Source organism: Dromiciops gliroides, chromosome 1 (assembly GCF_019393635.1).
Source record: "Dromiciops gliroides isolate mDroGli1 chromosome 1, mDroGli1.pri, whole genome shotgun sequence".
Taxonomy (NCBI): Eukaryota; Metazoa; Chordata; class Mammalia; order Microbiotheria; family Microbiotheriidae; genus Dromiciops; species Dromiciops gliroides.
This window is the reverse complement of record NC_057861.1, coordinates 49,863,036-49,889,002: the sequence shown is the minus strand read 5'-3', so window position 1 is coordinate 49,889,002 and position 25,967 is coordinate 49,863,036. Positions and strand designations below refer to the sequence as shown.

Here is a 25,967-nt window from a genome sequence, read left to right as displayed (position 1 = left end):
GCCACTGGACTTTGATGACTCAGGAAGAGAGAGAGAGGCTGGCCACTTTGTGTAACTCTGCCTCCCTTAAATCCAATTCATTCACATGTCATTGGTTCTCTTAGAAAAGAGGATTTCAGGGACAGCTAGGTAGTGCAGTGGATAGAGCACTGGCCCTGGATTCAGGAGGACCTGAGTTCAAATCCAGCCTCAGACACTTGACACTTACTAGCTATGTGACCCTGGGCAAGTCACTTAACCCCAATTGCCTCACCAAAAAAAAAAAAAAGAAAGAAAAGAGGATTTCAGTTTGTCTAGTCTCTCTGCCATTGACTTAAGCCCCCACCAATGGTGTTCTCCCAATTTTAGAGGTCCTATACACACTAAACAGTCAGATTAGCTTTTACAAAGGCATATTTACATCAAAGGTACAATAATAGATATAAAATATCCCCTCTAATATATACGGGTATAATCCCTCTCCTTACCACCTTGGTCTCTAGGGAGGGAAGGGGAATTAGATTTGCAACTTAGCTTGGTTCCTCTATAGCATCAGGCCTACCAAATTTCCAAATCCAAAGCCCTAGGGCTCAGCTCCTGGCATCTGGGCTTCTCAAGACTTCCCTGTGGGGCTCTCAGTGACATCTAGCCTGGAATCCTGCCTCTTAGACTGGCATGGTTTGAGCCCCCATTGCCAGAGACTCCACTATAGGTGCCTAGAATTGAAAAGAATGAGTGAAGCATACCTAAACCCTAGACCCATTTCTCAGGGCTACAAGAAGTAAAAGGGGTGGAGGGGAGGTAGTCCTTCCCACTATCCAGCTTAGGTCATGGTGTTCATGCTATGGGTAAACAGGACCTGCATCCTTTGGATGCTGCTGGTAAGAGAGCGAGACTGTCCCAGGATGGTAGTTTGCAAAATGCAGCCTGTTCCAGCTAGGCAGCCAGTGGGAAATACTGCCCCCACTCATGAGATAAGGGGATGCCAAACATCTTCCAGAAGCAGGTTCCTGGTGTTTTCTACATGGTGCTTCTACCTTGGGAGATGTGAACATGTATGAAAGACCTTTTATATCTATAACATGGATTCAGGCATTCTGAGGATGCTAGCATGTTTTATATCTATTAATCACATTCTATTAATAAAAATGTACACAGATAACATTGAGTCCTATTACTCCACTGAAAAGCCACTTCTCTGATATCAAAATTTCATTTGGAATTCATAATTTTAAAATTAATACTGTACACTAAGGAGATATAGAGCTTGAAGGTCTTGAGGCCAAGCTGAACTAATGGATGATGGCAATACTTATAAATAGCTCATTCTTCTCCAGGCATGACAAATTGAATATAAGGCTATCAATGAGAAAACTGAGTCTGTGTCTGTTAAGAGACAGACTAGCAGCCTCAAGTCAAAGCCTAACACATTTAGAACAATTCGCACTCATGCAGGGGCAACTAGGTGGTACAGTGGATAGAGCACCAGCCCTAGAGTCAGTAGGATCTGAGTTCAAATCCAGCCACAGATACTCACTGTGTGTCCCTGGACAAGTCATTTAACCCTGATTACCTCTCAAAACAAAACAGTAACAACAACAGAAGTATCCATGCAATACTAGTTTTGACTTATACTTTTGGCCTAGTAAAAAGGTAAAAACTGATTTAGGAGTTGTCCAAATAAAACCTTTACAATGTTATAAAACACAGATCTACCCAATGCAGCTATGGAAAGATTAATACTTCCTTGTCAAAAAGGAAAAACAGTAAGAAATGTTTTCAGAGCACACTATAAACAGGTTAAAAATTTATAGAAACACATCTGGAGCAAAAATACTTCACAAAGGAAAAACAAAGGCTGACAACAGAGATACCACTGGATTTTTCTTTTTTAAAAAATGTAATTTTTAAAAAAAATTTTTTTTCCAATTACATGTAAAGACATTTTTTGAGTTCCAAATTTTTCTCCTACCCTTCCTTCCCTCCCCTCTCCCGAAGCCAGCAAGCAATCTGATATAGGTTATACATTACAATCATGTTAAACATATTTTCGCACTAGTCATGTTGTAAGAGAAGAATCAGAACAAAAGGGAAAAAATGCAAGAAAGAATAAACAACAACAACAACAACAAAAAAGCAACAACAAAAGTGAAATTAGTCTGCTTCAATCTGCATTCAGACTCCATAGTTCTTTTTCTGAATGTGGAGAGCATTTTCCACCATGAGTCTTTTGGCATTGTCTTGGATCATTGTACTTCTGAGAAGAGTTAAGTCTATCACAGCTGAACATAAGACAACGTTGCTGATACTGTGCACAATGTTTTCTTGGTTTTGCTCATTTCACTCAGCATCAATTAATGTAAGTCTCTCCAGGTTTTTCTTTCTTCCTTTCTTGTGGGGCAATGAGGGTTAGGAGACTTGCCCAGGGTCACACAGCTAGTAAGTGTCAAATGCCTTAGTCGGGTTTCGAACTCAGGTCCTCCTGAATACAGGGCCAGTGCTTTATTCACTGTACCACCTAGCTGTCCCCCTCCAGGTTTTTCTGAAATCCATCTGCTTATCATTTCTTACAGCACAATAGTATTTCATTACATTCATATATCACAACTTGTTTAGCCATTCCCCAGTTGATTTCCAATTCTTCACCACCACAAAAAGAACAGCTATAAATATTTTTGTAAATGTAGGTCCTTTCCCCTTTTTTATGATCTCTTTGGGCTATAGACCTAGTAGTGGTACTGCTGGGTCAAAGGGTATGCACAATTTTATAGCCTTTAGGGCATGGTTCCAAATTGCTTTTCAGAATGGTTGGATCAGTTCACAGCTCCACCAACGGTGCATCAATGTTTCAATTTTCCCATATCTTCTCCAACATTTATCATTTTCCTTTTTTTTCAGCCAATCTGAAAAGTGTGAGGTAGTACCTCAGAGTTGTTTTACTTTGTATTTCTCTAATCAGTAGTGATTGAGAACATTTTTTCATATGGTTGTAGATACATTTAATTTCTTCATCTGAAAACTGCCTATTCATATCCTTTGATGGATTTTTCTAATATAACTAAATATGTCTTTTTTCTTTAGAAAAACAGAGGATATCCAAGAGAGAAATCAAAGGATCCATCCCCATGAATCCCACCAATAACATATCAACAAAAATGTTGACCAAATGGCTAAGTCAGATCAATTTGTTTTTGTTTTTGCAGGTCGTGAGGGTTAAGTGACTTGCCCAGGGTCACACAGCTAGTAAATGTCTGAGGTTGGATTTGAACTCAGGTACTCCTGAATCCAAGGCTGGTGCCTAATCCACTATGCCACCTAGCCACCCCCAGATCAATTTGTGTTTAGAAGTAGATAGACTTCTGATATTGATTCAGGCTTAGATCATTGCCACCAAAAATTACAGAAAGTTTATCTTGTTCATTGATATGGATTTTGCAGTGAAATTGCCTGACTATGTAACGTAGCACTGCAAACTGCAAAAATGTAGCATCCACCAGATACTTAGAATGACGTGATAGATGGTCAGAATGATACACCAGAAGCTCACTATTCTTCCTAAACTAACAGACAACAAATTCCCTTGCTACAAATACAAACCCCCAGTATATCCTTGAGAATTTAATAGATAAACTCTACTGGAAGCCAGCTTCCTATAACAAATAGAACTAGTGCCCACAACTGCCCCAACATAACATTGATTCATAAAAATTTAAGAATGAAGTTTTTTAAAAATCGATTTCACTATGCTAAACATTCAAACTGTGAGGAATGACAAATATTCCAGATAGAGAGACCTAATCAAAGAAATTAGAGCCACAGGGAAACAAGACAGAGGATGTGTGATTCTTACCATCTTGTCTCCGACTGGAGTTGTCCCCAAATACTTTTGGTGAGAATACAGCAGATAAAAGTACATCATGATACTCTATTGAATTATAAAAGCCCGCCCTCTGCTTCAGTAGCCAACAGGACATTAAATATCGAAGAACAATAGCAGGTGAGTGACTTGGACCATTTCTCTCCTTACATATACAACCTCATTTGTTCTTCACAGCAACTCCAGGAAGCAAACAAGACAGTTATTTTCAGCCCTCTTTTGGGTGAGGAATCAGGTTCATAGGAATTAGTTGATACAGTGAATGCATCAGAAATGAGATGACATTTGACCAGCACATTCACTGGGATCTCCCAGAACTCTTACATTCCCTGTTCTAAGGTGCCTCTTCTGGTCCTGATTCTACCTTTTCTGCTCTGGAGTTAAAGGACCCAGGGGCAGCTAGGTGATGCAGTAGATAGAGCAGTGGCCCTGATGTTGGGAGGATCTGAGTTCAAATACGACTTCAGACACTTACCAGATGTGTGATCCTGGGCAAGTCACTTAACCCCAATTGCCTTAAACATCCCGGAGCCATCTCCAGCCATCCTGATATATATCTTGCCACTGGACCCATATGGCTCTGGAGGAGAGAGTGAGGTTGGTGACTTTGCATAGCCCTCCCTCACTTCAATCCAATTCACTGCAAGTCATGACATCACCCAGATGTCATAGTCCTCTTCCAGAAGGAAGGACAAACAACGACAAAATAAAGGACCCAGATTCAAATCCAATCTTTGACATTGAATATTTGTGTGACTTTAGGCAAGTCACATAAAATCTCTAAACCTTATCTTTCTCACCTGTAAAATAAGGAAGTAGAAACAGATCGCCTTGAGGTTCCATTCACCTCCGGATCTAAGATCCAGTTATACTTTTTCCCAAGTTCTCAAGTGGCAAAGCAGAATCCCGTGGACTCCCTTGGGTCCATAGTTTTCAGAGTTTTTATATCCATCTTTCTCCTATAATATGTAACTGCAAACCTTCCCTTCTCCTTAGTTTGCTTCTCTCCTCAGTAAATCTCTTCCTCATGGCTTCTCACCCTTTTCTGGAGGAACATTTGATTTGTTTTAATACAGGTGACCAGAGTCATCTTCTCATCTCTATTTTTGTTTTGTTTTGCAGGGTTAAGTGACTTGCCCAGGGTCACACAGCTAGTAAGTGTCAAGTGTCTGAGGCCGGATTTGAACTCAGGTCCTCCTGAATCCAGGGCTGGTGCTTTATCCACTGTGTCACCTAGCTGCTCTGCCCCCCACCCCCCAGAGTCATCTTCTCAAAGCCCATCTTAAATTCCATCTTCTCCAGTGCATATATCTCCCATAGCTTCCTCCCCCAAACCCTCTCCCCAACACTGGACATTCCACAGGGGAGAGTTCCAACTCCATAGATTCCCAATAAAGGTTGTTCATGACTAGCCCCCAATATGTCTTTCCAGTTCCCTGCTCAACTCTGTGCATCTTCTGTTCTGGCCAAATTGGAAGATTCACTTCCTTCTACAGATAGCTCACCTCTACCCCTTTATTCACATAGTTCCCTCTGCCCGGATCATCTTTCTTCTCAAACTGGGAAGCACTAAAATAATAGTGTATTGCCAGCCTTCCTTGGGGTCTCCTTTTCTTCTGCTTCCCATCACAGGGAGCTTAGCCTAACCTGAGCTCCTGGATACTGGCTTCCAGGGTCCAGCTGACTCCTGCCCTTTGATATTCTGCCTCTTATAATGCCCCAGGCCTCTGGAATTGGACAAATAATCTATTCCTTTTTTTTTTCCTGCAGCACCTAGCTTGACCCTTTATATAGAGCACATATCCAATTCCTGTTGATAGAATTCCATCCTAGAAGCCAAGATGCCTTAGTTCTGTTCTTCATTCCATCCCAGACTCACTCTGTCCTTGGGCAAGTACCTTCTCTGTGGGTCTCGGTTTCCCCCTCTGTCATTGAGGAGGTAGGATTAGCCTGTGTGTGGGATGCCTTCCGGCTTTGATGTTCTTGTGGTTCTCTGTGAATTCAGCTTCCTCTCAGACACCATCCCCCACCCCCTGCAGACTTTCTGTAAGGCAGGAAACCAAGTATCTGTGAGGGGGAAGGGGGAGTCCAGCTAGAGATTAAAGAAAAAGAGCCCATGGGGTTGGGGGGGGTTTCTTCTCACTCAATAAGAAAGCATCCACTGATCTATCCACAGCTGCCTGCTCCATAGAGATCAATTCCCTTCCAGGGAGCCTTCAGCCAGGTAGGTGCCCCAGGCCTGCCCTGTTGTGTGGTATAGGCAGGCTCGGGTTAGGGCCCCATGATGGGGATGGGAGGGGATGTTGTGCATAGCCCGGAGCAGGAAGACCCTGAAACCAAAAGCAAAAGTTATTCAGGTGGCAGTGGCTGTCCCTCAGCCTCGTGACCAGAGACTCCAAACCAAAGGGGATTGTAGGGGTCATGGAATTCAGCTCTCATTTTAGGGACGAAGAAACTGAGGTCTGAGAGCTTAAGGGATTTGCTTGATGTAACACAGGTTGGAAGTATCTGAAACAAGGTCCAAACTCACTTCTTCCTGCCTGCAAGTCCGGCCCCCTCCCCTACAATCTGCATTGCCTCAGTTTTACATCGAGTTTCAGGAAAAGGGGAATTCCTTATTCAACCTCACATCACAGTCTGCTCCCTCTGCCTCATTGCCAGCTAGATGGTGAGGTTCATGGGAGCAGGCACTGTGTACCCTAGCTAAACTGGATCTCTGGGGCCGAGCACATGTAAATTGTAGACTCCCTTCCCCTGCCCAAGGCCAGGCCATCTGGAGCATGTCCCGTCTTGTCCACAGTGAGAAGGTAAGAGGGTTGGGCCCCTTTAGTGTGGGGATGGGAGAGCACCTGGCAATACCAGGTACCCTAGGAGGCTTTGCCCCGGCAACTTCAATGATGCCAAACAGGTTGTGTTTCCTTTTCTGTAAAATGAGGGATGGGGCTAGCTGACCTCTCAGCTTCCTTATAGCTCTCGGTATGTGGTCCTCTGACCACAGCCAGTCCCACTCTGTTGACTTCCTACAGTTCAAACTCCTTCATCCTCCTTCTCCTCTCCCCCGCCCCACCCCCACCTATAGCGCTTGCCTCTTATGACCCTCACTGCCTCTCTTTATTCCTCTTTGGCCAGCCTAAAGCCTGGTAGAGTTGAATCCAGATCCTGGAAGCTTTCAATGTCAAGTGCAGGGCTTTAGACCTTGATGGGGAGTGTCATAGGAGGTGTCTGAATGAGCAGGGATCTGATCCCAGCCTCGACTTGACAGACCCAAAGATGTAGACACGGTGTCCCTGGGACAGTGAGTGACTCCTGGGTAGACAGGGGTGAGCACCGAGCTTGGTTCTCTGTGTTCTTGTTGCTTCCCAAATCCTCTGTCTTCTCACTTGCTGCCCAAGTCATCTGCCTGGGATGCTGTCTCCCTGGCCATGTTTTTCTTCCTAGATGTGTTCCTGAGGAGGACAGGGTCACCGTTGGCTCAGAGGAGTAGGGAAACTTAGAACCCTAGGCTCCACTGGCAACACAAAGCCCTGTGGCTGAAAACCTGGGGAGGGGTGCCCACAAAGTGAGAAGGAGGAGCTGTTGGCATACCTCCTGCCCACTGGGCATCACTGCCTCCCTGACTGGAGCTGTCAGAACACCACCTACCTACTGGGCATCACTGCCTCCCTGACTGAGGCTGGGGCAGAGGTTACCACCATGTTCTGCTCTCTCTTCTCCCAGGTTTGAGGCTATCATGGCCCCTCTGGGTGAGGACACGCCCCTGATTGAACAGCGGTCCTATAGCCTATCCTCCAGTGAGGCTGGCTCTCTGCAAGTGCTCCTGTGTCCCCGGAACCCCACATCCCCACAGGTCCTCACCTTCTCTTTTGGGGAATACTCTGCTGAAGAGCTCTGTGTCAAAGCTGCCAAGGCCTGTGGTGAGCAGAGGGTGGAGAATCAAGGTTGGGGGGCTGTTGATTACAAGCTTGGAACAGGATCAGATTTTATGAAAACTGTGATCCCCCTCAGTGAGTCCCCATATTTCTGTTGAGCCCCAATTTCCCTATTGGGTTCCTATCCCTTCAGTGAGACTTCATACCCCTAACTGAGTCTCCATCTCCCCACTGGAGGCTCTATAGGCCTATTCGGCTCCCATCCCCTTTGAGCTGAGGCCCCATCCCCTTCACTGAACTCTTTTCTCAATGAACCCCCATGATCTCACTGAGTCTTCATTCTCCTATTGAGCCCTGTGACTCCATCGAAGTCTTATAACCCTCATTCACGCTTTGTCCCCTCCCTGAGCTCCCATCTTCCTTACTGATGCCCCACCCCCTCACTGAGCCCCACTGAGTGTCCTACCCTTTCCTTGGGCTCTCTATTGCTCTGCAGCATCCCTATCCCATCACTGATGCTGTCCATCTCCCTCTGCCCAGCCCTGTATCCCTCTAAGATCCCCTTGAGCTGGAGGTAGGTCTCCCTTTCCTCTCTCCAGCATCCAGCCTGAGTGGACCAACCCTATGCCTCTTGCAGGGATCCTGCCTGTATGCCATGCTCTCTTTGCCCTGGCCACGGAAGACCTGTCCTGCTGGTTCCCACCCAACCACATCTTCACAGTGGAAGATTCTACCACTCAAATCCTCCTTTACAGGATCCGGTATGGGGGTGGGGTGGGGTGGGGCCAGAACAAATGAAGAGGAAGGGAGCTAGTGAGGGGAGGGGCTATGGTTTCCTCCAGATGTTATCTGCCCAGATGCCTCCATCACACGAGCTTTCCCGAGTTCTGGGTTGTTATCATTCATTTATAGATTATCATCTAGGCCAAAGCATCACCCACGAATTTATTTTTTTTATTCTTTTTTATTCTTTTTTTTTTTTTAGTGAGGCAATTGGGGTTAAGTGACTTGCCCAGGGTCACACAGCTAGTAAGTGTTAAGTGTCTGAGGCTGGATTTGAACTCAGGTACTCCTGACTCCAGGGCCGGTGCTCTATCCACTGTGCCACCTAGCTGCCAATCACCTACTAATTTAAATCATAAGATATGCACTGTCAAGTTGGGGGAGACTCGTAGTCAGAAAATATAATATCATAGCTGAGAGGGCTTTTAGAACACAATATCACAGCTAGGAAGGTCCTTAAAATACAGAATATTGGTGCTGGGAGGGCCCTTAGAACATAGAATGTCAGAGCTGGGAGGGCCCTTAGAACACAGAATGTCAGACCTGGGAAAGCCCTTAGAACACAGAACATAGAGTGTCCCACAGCTCTAGATGAGTCCTTTAAGCCTGGAATGTCTGAATTGGAAGGAACCTTAGGACATAGAATTTCAAAACTGGAAGGTCCTCTAGGGAGCATTAAGCTCCTTCATTTTATAGGCAGAGGCCCAGCGAGGAGAGGAGACTTGTCTAAGGTTATATAGTCTCAGCAAAGTTGAGTCTCTCAAGTCCCAGTGTAAGAGGAAACCTGGAGGGGCAGCTAGATGGTGCAGTGGATAGAGCACTGGCCCTGGATTCAGGAGGACCTGAGTTCAAATCCAGCCTCAGACACTTAACACTTACTAGCTGTGTGACCCTGGGCAAGTCACTTAACCCCAATTGCCTCACTAAAAAAAAAAAAAAAAGAGGGAACCTGGAATGGTGTTTCAGGAGGGACCTGGACACCTCTTCCTTCTCTAGCCCCCAATAAAGGATGTGGCCCCTCTTCTCTCCAAGGTAGGGGTCAGGTGCTCTGCAGGAGGCTGGAGGGGATAACTAGATGACCTTTGCCAGCCCCCTCAGATTGACTGTCCAGACAGAACAGGGCTCCGTCCTGTTCCTCTCTCCCTGCTGTGACTCAGGATTTATCTTGTTCTTCCATCAGCTTCTTTTTTCCAAACTGGTTTGGACTGGAGAAGTGTTACCGCTTTGGGCTGCAGAAGGACAGAGCCAATGCCATCCTCGACTTCCCGGTCCTTGAGTATCTCTTTGCGCAGGTTAGTTCGTTCTCCTCCCCAGGCCCTCCACCCTAGGACAGAAGGCCTCTACAGGCATTTCTCAGCGGAGGAGAGACATTACAACAAGCCATGCAAGCTTCTCCCACATCACCTTGTAGGCCTGGGCACCACTTTATGAGATAGCTCCGTTTTGGGCCAAGATCAGGGCCCAGCCTTTATTAGAGATATAATACTTGCATACGTGGTCTGACTTCTTAGTTCTACTAGGTTGTGACTGACATACTTAAAAGGAGTTCAGGGGGCAGCTAGGTGGTGCAGTGGATGAAGCACTAGCCTGGATTCAGGAAGACCTGAGTTCAAATTCAGCCTCAGACACTTGACACTTACTTGTATGAATCTTGGGCAAGTCACTTAATCCTCATTGCTCCACAAAAAAAAAAAAAAGGAGTTCATATATCAATGGGAAATCTATCAAAGAAAAAAATAAAATATGGGAGCTTGAACAATAACTATGAATCCTCCAGAATTCAGTTGTCTAGAGGTGGACTGAGAAACAAGAAGCCCAGTGGTTGTTATGGGGAAGCATTTGCCCTGATCTCAAGGGCAATGTGTGTACCCAACCCTAGCAGGCAGCCTTCTGAATTGGGCTTAGTCATACCAAGCCAGAGTTGGGTGGAGGAAAGGGTAGGGGGAACAGGAGGTGGAGTAAGACCTAGAAGAATGATGTAGATCACATAAGGGACTAGTAGGTAGCAACGGCAATCTCAAAGGTCATTTTAGGGCAAATCATGGGAAAGAAGCATACTCTACCATATGTCAGCGCCCTGGGACAAAGTCCTGGTTGCCCCACACGCTAATTATGCTTCTGATAGAAGTCTGGAAAGGCTAAAGTATCAGAATGCATTTCTGATGCAAGGACAGTTAGGCTCTTCCGTTTTCCTATCTGTAAAATGGGTGTTACAATAGTTGAAGCACCAACTTCATAAGCTCATTACTTGTTGCAAATCTTAAGAAATGTGAGTAATCATCATCATCATCTATCACAACAGAGCCAAGTCACCACCCTGGGTTCTAGGAAGCTTTTCAGGGCTCCCAGACCTTGATCACATTTTTCTTCCTAGCCCGGTTCCAGCATGCAGGGGAGAAGGAGTTTGTCTGCACCATTCCTTATAGCGCTCGGTGTGTGGTCCTCTGACCACAGCCAGTCCACATCATCAGATGTTACAGGGGATCGATACAGCCTTGGAAGCCAGTTAGGCTGCAGGGCGTGGCTGCCTCAGTGGTCTGGATGGTGGCATGGTTGTTAGAGATGGGTCATAGGGTAATAAGAAGCTTAAAATAAAAATAAGGAAGCTGAGATCATAGAACTCACCAGAGCGGGGGGTCTAGAGCTGAAAGGGGCCTCAGAGGACATCCAGTCCAACCTCCCCATTTCACAGATGAGGAAATAGAGGCCCTGGGAAGGGAATTAATTTGCCCCAAGGTCACATAGAGAAGTAAATGGCTCAGTTGGGGGAGGGGGGTGAGCCCAGGTTCCCTAACTCCAAGTCCAGAATCCTATGTGAAGGGGGAGTTCTTGAGGATATTGATCAGGACGGCTCCTGCCTCTTTCCCCTGTGGAGAGTAAAGGGGCTTCTTTTCGCAGTCCCGAAGTGACTTCATCAGTGGGAGGATGAATCTGACACTGAATCTTAAGGAGCAGGGAGAATGCCTGAGCCTGGCGGTGTTGGACCTGACTCGGATGGCCCGGGAACAGGGCCTGTGCCCCACGGAGATCCTCAGGAGCATCAGGTGAGGCACCCTCCCTCCTCAAGGGAGGCTGAGCCCCAGCCTGCCCTACCTTGTCCAGTCATCCATCCATGCCTCCTTCAAGAGTCAATTAGCCTCATGGGGCAGCTAGGTGGCACAGTGGATAAAGCATTGACCCTGGATTCAGGAGGACCTGGGTTCAAATCAGGCATCAGACACTTGACACTTACTAGCTGTGTGACCTTGGGCAAGTCACTTAACCCTCATTGCTCCCGGGGAAGAAAAGGAGTCCATTAGCCTCTCTCCACTGCTTGCCTGTTCACTGTCCCTCACTTCCCCCCACCTCCCATAAACTCCATAGAGGCTGAAGTAGAATAGAAGATAGAAGGAAGAAGAGATACAGATCCCCAGAGATTGAGGTGAGAGGTATGGTCCCCCATGGTCTTCAGGAAGCCTTTGGGAAAAGATAGGATAGCTGTAATGAATCAATCAACAAACATTTATTAGGCACTTGCTATGTGCCAGATACTTAGGAATACCAAGAAAGGCAAAGACACTGCCCCTGCCCTCAGGGAGCTCACATTTTAATGGGGGAGACAACACGCAAATTAACAAAATATGTACAAGATATATTCAGAATACATGGAAGGAAATCTCAGAGGGACAGCATTAGGAATGAGGGAGAAGGTGGAAGGTGGACCAGAAAGGCCTCCTGCAGAAGGTGCGATCCTGAGTCTTAAAGGAAGCCAGGGGAACTAAGAGGTAGAGGAGTGGAGGGAGAGAATTCCAGACATGGCGCACAGTCAGTGCAAAGCTGTGGAGGTGGGAGATGGAGTGTCATGTGTGAGGAATAGCAAGGAGCCCAGTGTAGCTGAATCATAGAATATGCAGAGGAGCATCAAGTATAATAATATTAGGTGGTACAGCGGATAAAACACTGGCTCTGGATTCAGGAGGACCTAAGTTCAAATCTGGCCTCAGACACTTGACACGTACTAGCTGTGTGACCTTGGACAAGTCACTTAATCTTCATTGCCCCCCCCCCCCATATTAGAAAGGTACAAAAGGACCAAATTATGAAGGAGCTTTATAAAGGACTTTTAAAAAAAAATCTTAGTGGTAATTCAAAGACACTGGACCTGTGTGTGTGTGTACGAGCTTTAGAAAAATCCCCTTGGCTGCTGAGCAGAGGATGGACTGATTTGAGGCAGGGAGACCCACCAGCAGGCTATTGCAGTGGTTCAGGCAGAAGGGGATGAGAGCATATACCAGGGTGGTGGCTATGTAAGTGGAGAGAAGAGTTTGTATAAAAGAGGAATCATAAAAGATTATGATCAGATAAAAGACTTTTGGCGTTTGTGAACATGAATCCTCATGGGCGATGGCAAGGTCAAAGGTGTTTCTGTAGGCAGCTGAGTTGGAATGGGTTCTTGGGAATAGAATGTGTGTGTGTACTCTCTCCTAGGCTGGGTGAGTAAGGGCTTACTTAGTTACTCCCCCTTGCTCTTAGACCCGCAGCATAAGCCCTCCCCAGATGCTTCCTTTGTCCTTGCCTTTGCTTGGGTCTTTCTCTTCAGTCGCTCCCTCAATCCCACCCTCTGCGGGAATGGTCTTCCTTTTGTTATGGGCCCAGAGCACCCCAGATATAGACCTGATACAAGAAGAAAATGGAGAGGAAGAATGACCAAGGCAGCGCCTCTCTCTCTCTCTCTCTCTCTCTCTCTCTCTCTTTCACCAGTTAAACATCTTGGAATGTGGAGGTCTACATTTTCTTTCTCCTTCCTCTGGGAAATCATAAAAATGAGTCACTCGTTCTTTTTTGTTCAGCCCAAGTTCTCAACCAGAGAGAAATCTTTCCAGTCAGTGTTGTATTGAAGTTTAAAACCCAACCCAATCCCCATTTCTGTCTGTCAAGGACACACACACACTGATCAGAGGCGTAATGGTTAACTACACTTATCTTAGAAAACAGGTTTTCAAACAAAAGAGGAATCAGAAAGCAAAGGATGCCTAAGAATGCAGATGGGTGAGAATAGGCACACCTCTCCCAGGGGGAGGAGCAGGAATGGGGGAGGATGGTGAGAAGTCCCCAGCTTGGACCTCAGCAGCTCAAAGACCTCAGCTAGCTCAGGAATTGCTCCATGATTATGACTCAGCGATGGGTCACAAGGTTCCTGTCCTATATCCCAGAAGGGCTGGAGTTTCCATAGACTCTGGTGTGTGTGTGTGTGTGTGTGTGTGTGTGTATGTGTATGTGTGCGTGTGTGTATGTATGTGTGGCTATGCATGTGTGTATGTGCGTATATGCGTGAGTGCGTGAGTACGTGTATGTGGCGGGGGTTGGGGGTATGTATGCAGCTGTTCCCCAACACAGCTGCTGGGGTTGGCGAGGGGTGTGTGTGGAGATTTCACTTCCCTTAGTGGTCCTGGGCTCCTGGGTGAGAGCTTACTCAGCTTGTTTAAGTTACTTTGGCTTATGTTTATGTTTAAGTTACTTTTGGTCATGCCATCAGCCCCTCTGCCTCCTTCCTGGTACTTCATGAGCCAAGTCTGTGTGTCCTTTCCTCTCGCCCTCCTCCTCCCTTAGAAATGAGAGATGATAGATTGTCAGTTCCTGGGGACAATAATTGGAGAGTCAAATCATGTCCTCAGGGGGTGTAGGTTAGGAAAGCTGTGGACTTTCCATGATCTGACAGGCTTCGGCCCCCAACTAACCTGTGTAGAAACTTTTTTTAATAAATATTCGATTTAGGATCATAGATTTAGAGCTGAAAGGGACCTTGGAAGCCATCTTGTCCACCCCTCCCCCCAACTTTACAGATGAGGAAACTATGCTACATGTACTTCTAGGTGCTCAACTTATCTAATGCTTGTGTGTGCACGTGTATGCACATGCAAAACTTCCAGCCCTGGTTCTGAGGTCATTCAGCTTTCCAGGCACAAAATCCTCCTTAAAGAGGATCCCAAGTGCCCGGGTCTTTTGCCTTCTCTGCTTTCCAAATCTCCAGTCCTTCAACCCCAACTCGGAGCGCCCAAACATCCTATCCTTGACTCCTGCACCTGGTCAGCTCTCTAGGTTCAAAGATGTCCCTCTCGGGGCAGCTAGGTGGCGCAGTGGATAGAGCACAGGCCCTGGAGTCAGGAGTACCTGGGTTCAAATCGGGCCTCAGACACTTAACACTTACTAGCTGTGTGATCCTGGGCAAGTCACTTGACCCCAATTGCCTCACTAAAAAAAAAAAATGTCCCTCTCCATCCTGAATCTCCTTTCCCCTCCTTGGGCTGCTACCGCCATGATTGTGTGCTCAGTTGTGTTGTCTTTTATTACCATCAGTTTGTTTTTTTTTTTTTTTTTTAGTGAGGCAATTGGGGTTAAGTGACTTGCCCAGGGTCACACAGCTAGTAAGTGTTAAGTGTCTGAGGCCAGATTTGAACTCAGGTACTCCTGACTCCAGGGCCAGTGCTCTATCCACTGCTCCACCTAGCCGTCCCCATTACCATCATTTTTTGTTTGTTTGTTTGGTTGGTTTTGAGCAGGGCAATGAGGGTTAAGTGACTTGCCTAGGGTCACACAGCTAGTAAGTTTCAAGTGTCTGAGGCTGGATTTGAACTCAGCCTCCTGAATCCAGGGCCAGTGCTCTATCCACTGTGCCACCTAGCTGCCCCTGTTATTACCATCATTATTGTTGCCCATTCCCTCTTTGCCTTGCCTTACCAAGCTTGGTGCTTGGCTAGGGTCTTTATTTATAAGGGGAAAGAGAAATTCAGTCCAGAAATAAGGCTCCAGAGGGAGGGACTTAGAGGCACGAGTCAAAGATTTCTACCAAAGACACGTGGTGAATCCTTAGCTATCTCCCCGTGACTCACAGAGTGGGGACAAGTCTTGCCTGTGCCTAAGATCCCACTTGGATGGTGAGTTCCCTGGCTGGATAATTCCCTGACCTGTTTTGAGGGGGTTTTTTTGTTTTTGTTTTTTTGGCTGGGGCAATGAGGGTTAAGTGACTTGCCCAGGGTCACACAGTTAGTAAGTGTCAAGTGTCTGAGGCCAGATTTGAACTCAGGTCCTCCTGAATCCAGGACCAGTGCTTTATCCACTGTGTCACCTAGCTGCTTCCTAAGTTTTGAGCTTTTAACACAAGCCCTGTGACCCATGAATCTCGGAATAACTTCCTGAAGGCTACGGAGAAACAGAATAAAAGCACGTGCCCCAAATGGCTAGGGTGTGGTGGCAGCTGGATGACTTGCCTCAGTCAGGAAGACCTGGACACAGTCCTGCCTCTTCTACATGCTAGTGGGCTATCCTGGGCAGCTGGCAACCTTTTCGAGCCCCAGGCAATTGTCTGGGATTTTAAGTTGCAGAATAGTTGTCCATTGGCTTTCGGGGGAGGGAGTTTCCAGTCAATTCACAACTGAGCTTCCAGGGAGGAAACCCCTTTTCTACCAAAGAAGATCTATCACTGCTCTGCCGTTGAGGGGCTTAGAAAGATGTCCAGGGGCACTGGGAAACTAAGATGTGCCCAGGATCATGTGGTCAATGTGTGGCAGACGACTGGAACCCAGGTCTTTTTGATTCCGGCTGTGCCATACTCTCACTGTCTCTAAATGTGTATATGTATATGTGCACACACATATACTGTATAATATATACATGCATGTATATTACATGGGTATGTATATATTGTATTATATACAACATATACAATGCATAATATAGGTTTACTATATAATCTGTGTATACAACATACTATATATGACATAATATATTATATATAGCACAAGTTATTTAACACATGATATGGGCACAACACAATATATTATGCATCACATATAATATATAAAGCATGTATGTAGCATGCTATTCATAACATAATTATATAATGTATAATGTATGTATATATGTGTATATTGTATTATACATAACATAAATTATATAATGTATAATATAGAATGTGTATGCTATATCTGTATAGATCCATATGAATATATTATATGCCACATATTCTATAATGTATGATATACAATATATGGTGTATGTATATCTATACTATATGTATATATTGTATTGTATACTCACATCTATATTGTATATATTATATACATGTGTATGCTGTATTATATATAACACATTCTATAATGTATGCTATATAATATGTATAATGTGTAATATACATGTATCTATTATATCTAATATATATTCTCTTATGTATAATGTACAACATGTATATGCGTATGTATGCATATATGTATATATTGCATTATATAACATAGCAATTTATTATATATAACGCAAATGATATAACATGCAATGTGCCTAATGCACAATATGTATATATTGTATTATATATAATATATGATGTATAATGTATATTATATTGTATAATATATATGCATATGTTATACAGTGTACAATCTATAATACATGTAAATGTTATATTATATATATTATACAATATATGTATATGTGTACACACAGGTTTGAAACATATCTACTATGTATGTGAATTTAAAGTAATATTAAAATCTTGGAATCTCCGAGTTGAAAAGGACTTCCCAAAGCATCCAGTCCAACCCAGACCTGACTAGGAAGCCCTTAAAGGACATGTCTCATCTTGTTGGCCTCAGGGATGGGGAAGTCAATATCCCTCTAAGGCAGCCCTTTCCAGGTTGGGAGGGCTCTATCCATTGGGAAGTGTTTGCTTCCCTTAAGCTAAAATGTTCAAGGATCTCCAAGTTAACCTCTGTAGAAATCTTTTACATGTGCATAGCTTAGAATCATGGATATAGAACCAGAATGGACTTTAGTGCTCATCTAGTCGGACCCCCCTCATTTTACAGGTGAGGAAGCTGAGATCAAAGGAAGTTAAGGGACTAGCCCAAGGTCACACAGGTACTAGGCAGGATTTGAACCCAGAGCCAGTGCTCTTTCCAATTTGAAAACAACTAACTCTCTTATTTTGTCCCACGTCTTCTATAGACTTAGTATCCTCCCCCTTTCCTTCAGTCCTGCCTTGTATGTTATGATTTCCAGGCTTTACCTCATCCTAGTCTCTGTCTGCTAGAAGTCTTCCAGTTTGTCAGCATACTCCCTAAAATGGAGAAACTGCAGATGGGGTCTGACAAGGGCAAATGACAGTAGGATCATCCCTTGCTAGGCTTCTTTTGCCTTCCTAACTACAATATCATTCTTTTGCCTTAAAAATTTTTTTTTCAATTAACAAGCATTCTTTTCCTTCCCTCTGCCTCCCTACCCCATTGGAAAAACACGACAAAAAACAAAGGAAATCCAAACCCTTGTAACAAATGCGCATATTCCAACAAAATAAATCCCTGCATTGGCTATATCCAAAAATGTAAGCCATATTTCTGCATCTTAGTCTATCATCTTTGTGTTAGGAGGCAGATGGCATTCTTCATCAATGGCCCTGTGGAATCATGGTTTGTCATTTTTGTTGTTACTATATAAATTGTTCTCCTGATTCTACTCACTTCACTTTGCATCAGGTCATACAGGTCTTCTCAGGTTTCTCTGAAACTATTCCCTTCATCATTCCTTACAGCACAATCGTATTAACATTCTTCCCTGATTTGTGGGCATTTATAGTTTCCAGTTCTTTGCAACTACAAAAAAAAAATAGCTGCTATAAATATTTCTGTACATATGGGTCCTTTTTTCTCCTTTTTAAAATCTCTGTAGTCACCAGTCAATAAGCATTTATTAGGTGTTGTGGATTCAAAAAGAGACAAAAGAAAGTCCCTGCCTGCAGGTAGCTCATAATCTAATGGGGAAGACAAAAGGCAAAGAAATATATACATACAGGTTATATACAGGATGTAGTTGTTCTTCATTTTCAAAGAGGACCAGTGACATCACAGGATGAAGTCTTGACTCATGAGTGAATTGGATTTAAGTGAGGCAGAGCTGTGCAGAGTTGTCAGCTTCCTTCGATGATTCTGGGGGGAGAGACAGAGAGACAGAGACAGACAGACAGAGACAGAGAGAGAGACACAGACAGACAGACAGAGACAGACAGAGACAGAGATGGAGAGAGACAGAGAGAGAGACACACACAGACAGACACAGGCAGAGACAGACAGATACAGAGATGGAGAGAGACAGGGAGACAGAGACAGAGAGAGACAGAGAGACAGACAGACACAGACAGACAGAGACAGAGAGAGAGAGACAGAGACGGAGACAGAGACAGAGAGACTGACAGAGAGAGAGACATACACACACACACACACACACACACACACAGAGGCTATATACAGGATAAATAGGAGATAATTCACAGAGGGAAGGCAGTGGAATTAAGATGGGGTGGGAAAGGCTTCCTACAGAAGATGGGATTTTAGTTGGAACTTAAAAGAGGCCAGGGTGGTCAGTAGACAGACATGAGGAGGGAGAGCATTCTGGGCATGGGGACACAATTCTGCTGGGTCAAAGGGTGTCCAATTAGTGATTGGGGGGGGCACAATTCCAAACTGATATCCAGAATGACCGTACCCATCACAGCTCCACCACCACCCACCCCTTACTGTCTTTGTCACAGGAACTGTTACCTAGCCAGTCCCTTCACACATTGTATCCCTTATGCTCCCCTGGGTTGTGAATGAAAAGGTGCCCTACCTTCCTCTCCTCTAAACTGTCAGCAGTCTGGCTTCTGTCCATTCCATTCTGTCCATTCCTCTCTCCAAAGTTTTCCCATGATCTCTTAGTTGTCACATCCAATGGCCTTTTCTCCATCCTCATTCTCCTTGGTCTCTCGGCAGCCTTGAACACTGTGGATCACTTTCTCCTCCTCAATATTCTCTTCTCTCTAGGTTTTTGGGACACCCCTTTCTCCTGGTTCTCCTCCTACCTCCCTGACTGCTCCTTCTCTAATTCCTCTGCTGGATCCTCCTCCACATGCCACCCTCTAACCATACATATCTCACGGGGCTCTGTCCCAGCCCTCTTCTCTCCCTCTTTATCACTTCACTGGGTGATCTCATTAGTGCCTGTGGATTTAATGACAATCCCTTTGCTCATAATTCTCAGATCTATTTATGCAGTCTTAGCCTCTTTGCTGACCTCCAGTCTCACGTCTCCAACTTGCTATTAGACCTTTTATGGTGGATATCCTGCAGACCTTTGAAACCCAAAGTCCTTAAAAATGGCCTCATTCTCTCTCTCTCTCTCTCTCTCTCTCTCTCTCTCTCTCTCTTTTGTGTGTGAGGCAATTGAGGTTAAGTGACTTGCCCAGGGTCACACAGCTAGTAAATGTTAAGTGTCTGAGGCTGGATTTGAACTCAGGTCCTCCTGAATCCAGGGCCAGTGCTCTGTCCACTGTACCACCTAGCTGCCCCTTCATTCTCTTTCCCTTAAAGCCCTTCTTCTTAACTTTCCCATACCTGTTGTAAGTACCACTATGCTCTTGTTCTCCCAGGCTTGAAACGCACATATCTGTTTCTCTCTCTCTCTCTCTCTCTCCCTCTCAACACCTCACCTCCTAGTATTGAATCCATTACTAAGATCTGTCAATTTTGCTTTTTGGAACATCTGAAATACATCTTTTCTCCTCTGACACCACCACCCCTCTGGTGCAGGCCTTTATCGCTTCACACCTGGATCATCGCTAGAACTGCTGGGGGGGTGGGGCTCGTTTGTCTCAAGTCTCTCCCCCCTCCCCCCTCCCCCCCCCAATCCAGTCCATTTTCTACTCAGCCAGTCAAACGATATTCCTGAAGAACAGTGGGAGAAAGGAAGCCTAAGGTCTAACCATATCATTTCCCTACTCCATAAACTCCACTGATTCCCTGTTACCTCCAGGATCGAAGCAATATAAAATCCTCTATTTGGCGTCAAAAGCCTTCCGTGACCTGGCTCCTTTTCTCCTTTCTAGGCTGACCCTTTACTGCCCTTTTCTACCCTCTGCCCACACTGGCCTCCTTGCCACTTCTCACCCGCGACACTCCATCTCTCAACTTTGTGCCTTTTCAATAGCCATCTGCCATATTTGAATTGTTTTCCTTTGCTCACCTCCACCTGCTGACGTCCCAGGCTTCCTTCAAGACTCAGCTCAAAAGTACCACTGGCTGCAAGAGGCCTTGAAATACCTCCCTCCGTGCTAGTGCCTTTTCTCTGAGATTATCTCTAATTTACTCTCTGTCTCTCCATCTCTGTCTCTGTCTGCCTCTCTCTCTATATATATATGTCTCTCCATCTCTCTGTCTCTGTCTCTCTCTATATATAATCTGTCTCTTTGTCTTCTCTGTCTCTGTGTCTCTGTGTCTGTTTCTGTCTCTCTGTCTCTCTCTCTCTCTATATGTCTCTCCATCTCTCTGTCTCTGTCTCTCTCTATATATAATCTGTCTCTTTGTCTTCTCTGTCTCTCTGTGTCTCTGTGTCTGTTTCTGTCTCTCTGTCTCTCTCTCTATCTATCTATATATCTGTCTCTCCATCTCTCTGTCTCTGTCTCTGTTTCCATATATAACCTGTCTCTTTGTCCTCTCTGTCTCTCTGTGTCTCCGCCTCTGTCTCTGTCTCTCTCTCTGTCTCTCTATCCCTCCCTCCCTCCCTCCTTCTTTCTCTCTCTCCTTCTCTCTATCTCTGTCTCTCTCAGCTTACTGCTGTTCTCCTCTGAGAAAGGGGATCCTGGATTTGAATTATATCTGTCTGCTCCCCTAAATATTACTGATCTAGGGGTACTCAAAGCTTCTAGGTTCGCTGATCACTATCCCTTAAAAGGAAGAGGCAACCCAAGGTGTAACCCTTAGCTTGACTCCTTGCTACCAAATGCTAGTTACATAAATGACTCTCACCAAGAGTGAATAAACAGTGAGCAAACCCCTTTATCTAAGCAAACAGCAAACAGAAATGGAAGAAGTTACACAGATTAAATTATACCAGAAAATATAGAGAGTGCATGAGTTGTCTCTCTGGGAGTCAGGTATCTCAGATCAACCAAAATGGAGGCCCCAGTCTCACCCAAAGGGAAATTCCTTGCAGTTTCTAGGGAGGCAGGCTGGAAACTGAGGACATGTTAAGGATCCAGATTCCTTTACAAGTCTACAAGAGATTCTCTTTCTCCTCCCTGGAGTTAGTCCCAAAGAGAGTCTGGAACCACATGTGTCTCTCAAAGAAGTGAAGCATCTTTCTCCTCCAAGGCTTTCACCCAATCACACAGCATCAAATCAGCTTGTTCTCTACCAATTAGGAGAGTCTCAGGTGAAATGTACCAGGCTGGGCTGGAGACTCAGATTACATATGTGGGAAATTATGCTAGCCAGTAGAGATACAAATAGAAATGCAATACGCTTTCTGCTCTCCTGGAGCTCACATTCTAATTGGGGGATACCAGGCATAGAAGAGGGTTCATCTGGAGGGTTGATGGAAAGGCTGGTGGTCTTTGGTGGGGAAGAAGACAAGTTGCAGGGGCCTTAGGGTGCATTGGCAAGTCAGGTGGCAATGCCCAGGGATCTGGAGGGCATAGTGTCAGGGCAGATGGTAGGGTCTGGTTTTACCAGTTGGTGACTCCCAGGCTCCTCTATGTGGGATGAACAGTGATGTCCATAGGAGGTAGAAGGGAGAAAGCCAGGGTTAGGATCCAGCTAAAAATAGGGGAAGGAGCAAGGAACCCTGGTAGAAAGGGTTAGATCCTGCCTTGCTCTCCCCAACCCCTGCCTCATATGACCCCTGGATATGGGGAAATGTATATATGAGATCAGTCCATGGCTTCTCCTCCCTCAGCTATAAAGCCTGTCTCCCGGGAAGCTTCCGACGCTTGATCCAGAGTCTCAGGTTCATGACTCGGAAACGTTACCGTAAGATGGTCCGCCGAGCCCTGCAAAGACTAGCTTCCTGTCAAGCAGATGTGCACTCCATCATGCTGAAATACCTCATGGACCTGGAGAGACTGAAACCCATCCGGGCTTCAGAGACCTTTGCAGGCCGGGCGCCAGGGGCTGCCTCCGGTCAGGACTCCAACTGTTTCATCCATGTGGCTGGAGACAACGGCATCTCCTGGACCCCAGCGGGCAGTGAGGTGCTGGTGTTGAGTCCCCATTTTCTTTGAGGGTGGAGTGGGGGATGGATAACCCGGATGAGGGGCCCCTCATCTGATCTCCCCTTGCCTTTCTCAATTTTTACTCTGGCCAGAGCCCACAGCCTTTCTGTGATTTCCCTGAGATCGTTGATATTGGCATCAAGCAGGCCTGCAGGGAAGGTCACCTCAGTGAAAACCGGCTGGTCACAGTTACCAAGACTGACAACAGGATCCTGGTGGGTACCCCAGAGGGCAGCGCTCCCCACTGCCTGAACTACAGGGCAGAAGTGGTTGGCTATAAAGTATGGACAGAAATGTAAAGGGGAGGGGACAGTATTATTACTTAGCTCTGCACCTCATTTTCCTTATCTGTAAGATGTCAGGGAAGAAGTTGAACTAGGTGGTCCCTTATGCCCTTTCCAGCCCTGGCATTCTCTGTTGTAAAGTCTCTCTCCACTCTTATATTCTCAGCTAATCTTATAGTACTTATTAAGCACCTACTGTATGTTAGGTACGAGGGCGGACAGTTAGAACATTTGTTTTGAAAACATGAATTTGTTCTAATGTAATTGATATGTTAAGGAATAATTTGAGCATAACATGAAATTTTGAGTTTGCTTATGCTCAGTTTTGTCAACAAGATATAGTTCATGGTTCATGGTTCAACTGTACCCAGCTGAACAGAACAGAAAACACACACACACACACACACACACACACACATGCACATGTAGACATATGCCTCAAATATACCAGTGAGATGACGCCACCTTACAGCAATTTACAATCTATAACCCTTTCCTCACCCACTTCCAGTTTTCGCAAGCAAGCTTAAGCTCTACTTCAAAGTCTATTTATTCTGGTGCAGTAGAAGCTGTGGGTAGATGAGTATGGCTGGTTCAAACCCACTCAGTCCACATTTTCTCCTCCTTACCATCTGCTATCTCTGCCCCTGCTTCCTGGCATTGCTGCCCACCAAGGGCACCCGGAGCCCCGTGGAACTGGGAGTGTAGACAGCATCAGCCCAAGGCTACTGGTATCACCACTATTTGTGTAGTGTTTATGCATTTCTTAATCATTTAATGTATATAATATATACTACCATTCCTATCTTCTTCATGTAGCAGCTAGGTGGCATCATAGTGAATAGAGCCCCAGGTCTGGAGTCAGGAAGACTCATCTTCCTGAGTTCAAATCCAGCCTCAAACACTTCCTAGCTGTGTGACCCCGGGCAAGTCACTTTACCCTGTTTGCTTCAGTTTCCTCATTTGTAAAATAAGCTGGAGAAGGAAATGGCAAACTCCTCCAGTATATCTGGCAAAAAACCTCAACTGGGGTTATGAAGAGTTGGACGTAACTGACTATATTTATGTGTCACTAATGAAGTTTTTAAATATTATGCTCCTAATGCCATTTTCCCCATAAACCCTGTGGTTTTCATTGCTCAATTTCACATAGCAAGACAATTTTTGGGAATTTGTATGTCAAATTAGAACAGAACAGGGCATACAAAGAAAGGCAAAAGACAATCCTGGCTCTTAGGGAGCTCACAGGTTAATCGAGAAAACATGCAAACAGCTATACACAAATGAAGTGAAGTTGGGGACAGTCTCAGAGGGAAGGCACTAAGATTAAGGAGGGCTACTTGGAGAAAGTGAGACTTCAACTGATGCTTGAAGGAGGCCAGAGAAGCCAGGAGGCAGAGATGTAGAGGAAGAGCATCCCGGGCCTGGGAAACAGCCAGTGAAAATGCTGAGTCAGGAGAGGGAGAGTCTTGTTCATGGAACAGCCAGGAGGCTGGTGGCACTGGATCATAGGTTTCATGGAAGGGAATAAGGTGTGAAAAGACTGGAAAGGTAGGAAAGGGCCAGGAGATTTTCAGTTGTTTTTGTTTTGGGTTTTTTTTTGTTTGTTTGTTTTTTGTGAGGCAGTTGGGGTTAAGTGACTTGCCCAGGGTCACACAGCTAGTAAGTGTCAAGTGTCTGAGGCTAGATTTGAACTCAGGTCCTCCTGACTCCAGGGCCTGTGCTTTATCCACTGCGCCACCTAGCTGCCCCACCAGGAGATTTTCTATTTGATCTTGAAAGTAACAGGGAGCCACTGGAGTTTATTGAAGGAGGAGGTCCATCATACCCCTCCCCAGCAGGGATGTGGTCAGAACTGCGATGTAGGAAAATCCCTTTGGTGGCTGAATGGAGAGAGGATGTTCTGAAGTGGGGAGAGTCTTGAGGCATATTTGAAACCTTGGTGGCTGATGAGATCACTAAGCAAAACAGTATAGGGAGGCAAGAGGAGAGGCCCCAGGGCAGAGCCTTTGGGAGACCCCTATTGTTAGCGGAATGGTTGGAGAGCCAAGGAAGGAGTCAGAGAAGGAGCGGTCAGAGAGGTAGGAGGAGAACCAGGAGATCTCAGTATCCTGAAAACCCAGACAGGATTGAGGATCAAGGACAAGAGAGAGTGATCCACAGAGTCAGAGGCTGCAGAGAGGCTGAGGGCAATGAGGACGGAGAAAAGGCCGAGATCATGGGTAACTCTGGAGAGAGCAGTTTTGGTGGGATGATATGGACAGAAGCCGGATTGTAAAGGGTTAAAAGGAGGGTGAGAGGAAAGGAAACAGAGGTATCTGTTATAGAAATCGCCTTCTCCAGCAGTGTAGCCACAAAAGGGAGGAGATGGGCATGGGGGAATGAGGCTTTTGAGGATGGAGGACACACAGGCATGTTTGTAGGTGGTAGGGAAGCAGCTATCAGACAAGGAGAGAGTGAAGATCTGTGAGAGAAAGGAGATGATAGAGGGGGAGAAGACAGGACAGATTTTGTGGCTGTAAGAATATTTTGTTAACTTGCTGGCCTAATTTGGGGACTAATTTGTCTGGACGACTAATCTGGGACTTTTGTCTAACTGGCTATCTGACTGCTATTAATTGAATATGGGCCATTTATAAAGTTTCACCACACTGCTCCACTCCCAAAACTGATAAGCAAAAGATTAAGAAGCCTCTTAACTAAGTAATCAAAGTAGGGGCAGCTAGATGGCGTAGTGGATAGAGCACTGGCCCTGGATTCAGGAGTACCTGAGTTCAGATCCGGCCTCAGACACTTGACACTTACTAGCTGTGTGACCCTGGGCAAGTCACTTAACCCCAATTGCCTTACTAAAAAAAAAAAAATCAAAGCAGTTTATTTATGAGATACTATTTAAACAAAAAAAATACAGGAAAATAAAATGTACAACCTGACTGAGTTCAGGTGCTTCTACCTGCTGCCCCTGGAACTTTTTTAATACAATAAGGGCTGTTGCTGCCTCTTGCCTTAGGGTATGTTCCACTTTCACTGCTCAGTTCCTTTCACTAGATCTCCCTGCTTCTAACTTTCCTCTCCTTACTGCCACCACTGAACCCCTGTGTTTCTCTCTCACCGACCTCTCCTTC

The 25,967-nt window shown here is 45.4% G+C and overlaps 1 protein-coding gene across 1 annotated transcript in view; it reads left to right on the top strand.

The window, feature by feature from the left end:
* The first annotated feature begins 7,586 nt into the window (after positions 1-7,586).
* JAK3 (Janus kinase 3) overlaps positions 7,587-25,967 on the top strand; it is a 39,874-nt gene continuing 21,493 nt past the window's right edge. The window contains exons 1-6 of the mRNA XM_043976471.1: positions 7,587-7,770; positions 8,363-8,486; positions 9,689-9,800; positions 11,407-11,552; positions 22,243-22,537; positions 22,651-22,773. Of these exons, the coding sequence (XP_043832406.1) occupies positions 7,587-7,770; positions 8,363-8,486; positions 9,689-9,800; positions 11,407-11,552; positions 22,243-22,537; positions 22,651-22,773 (984 nt within the window). The remainder of the gene's footprint in view (positions 7,771-8,362; positions 8,487-9,688; positions 9,801-11,406; positions 11,553-22,242; positions 22,538-22,650; positions 22,774-25,967) is intronic.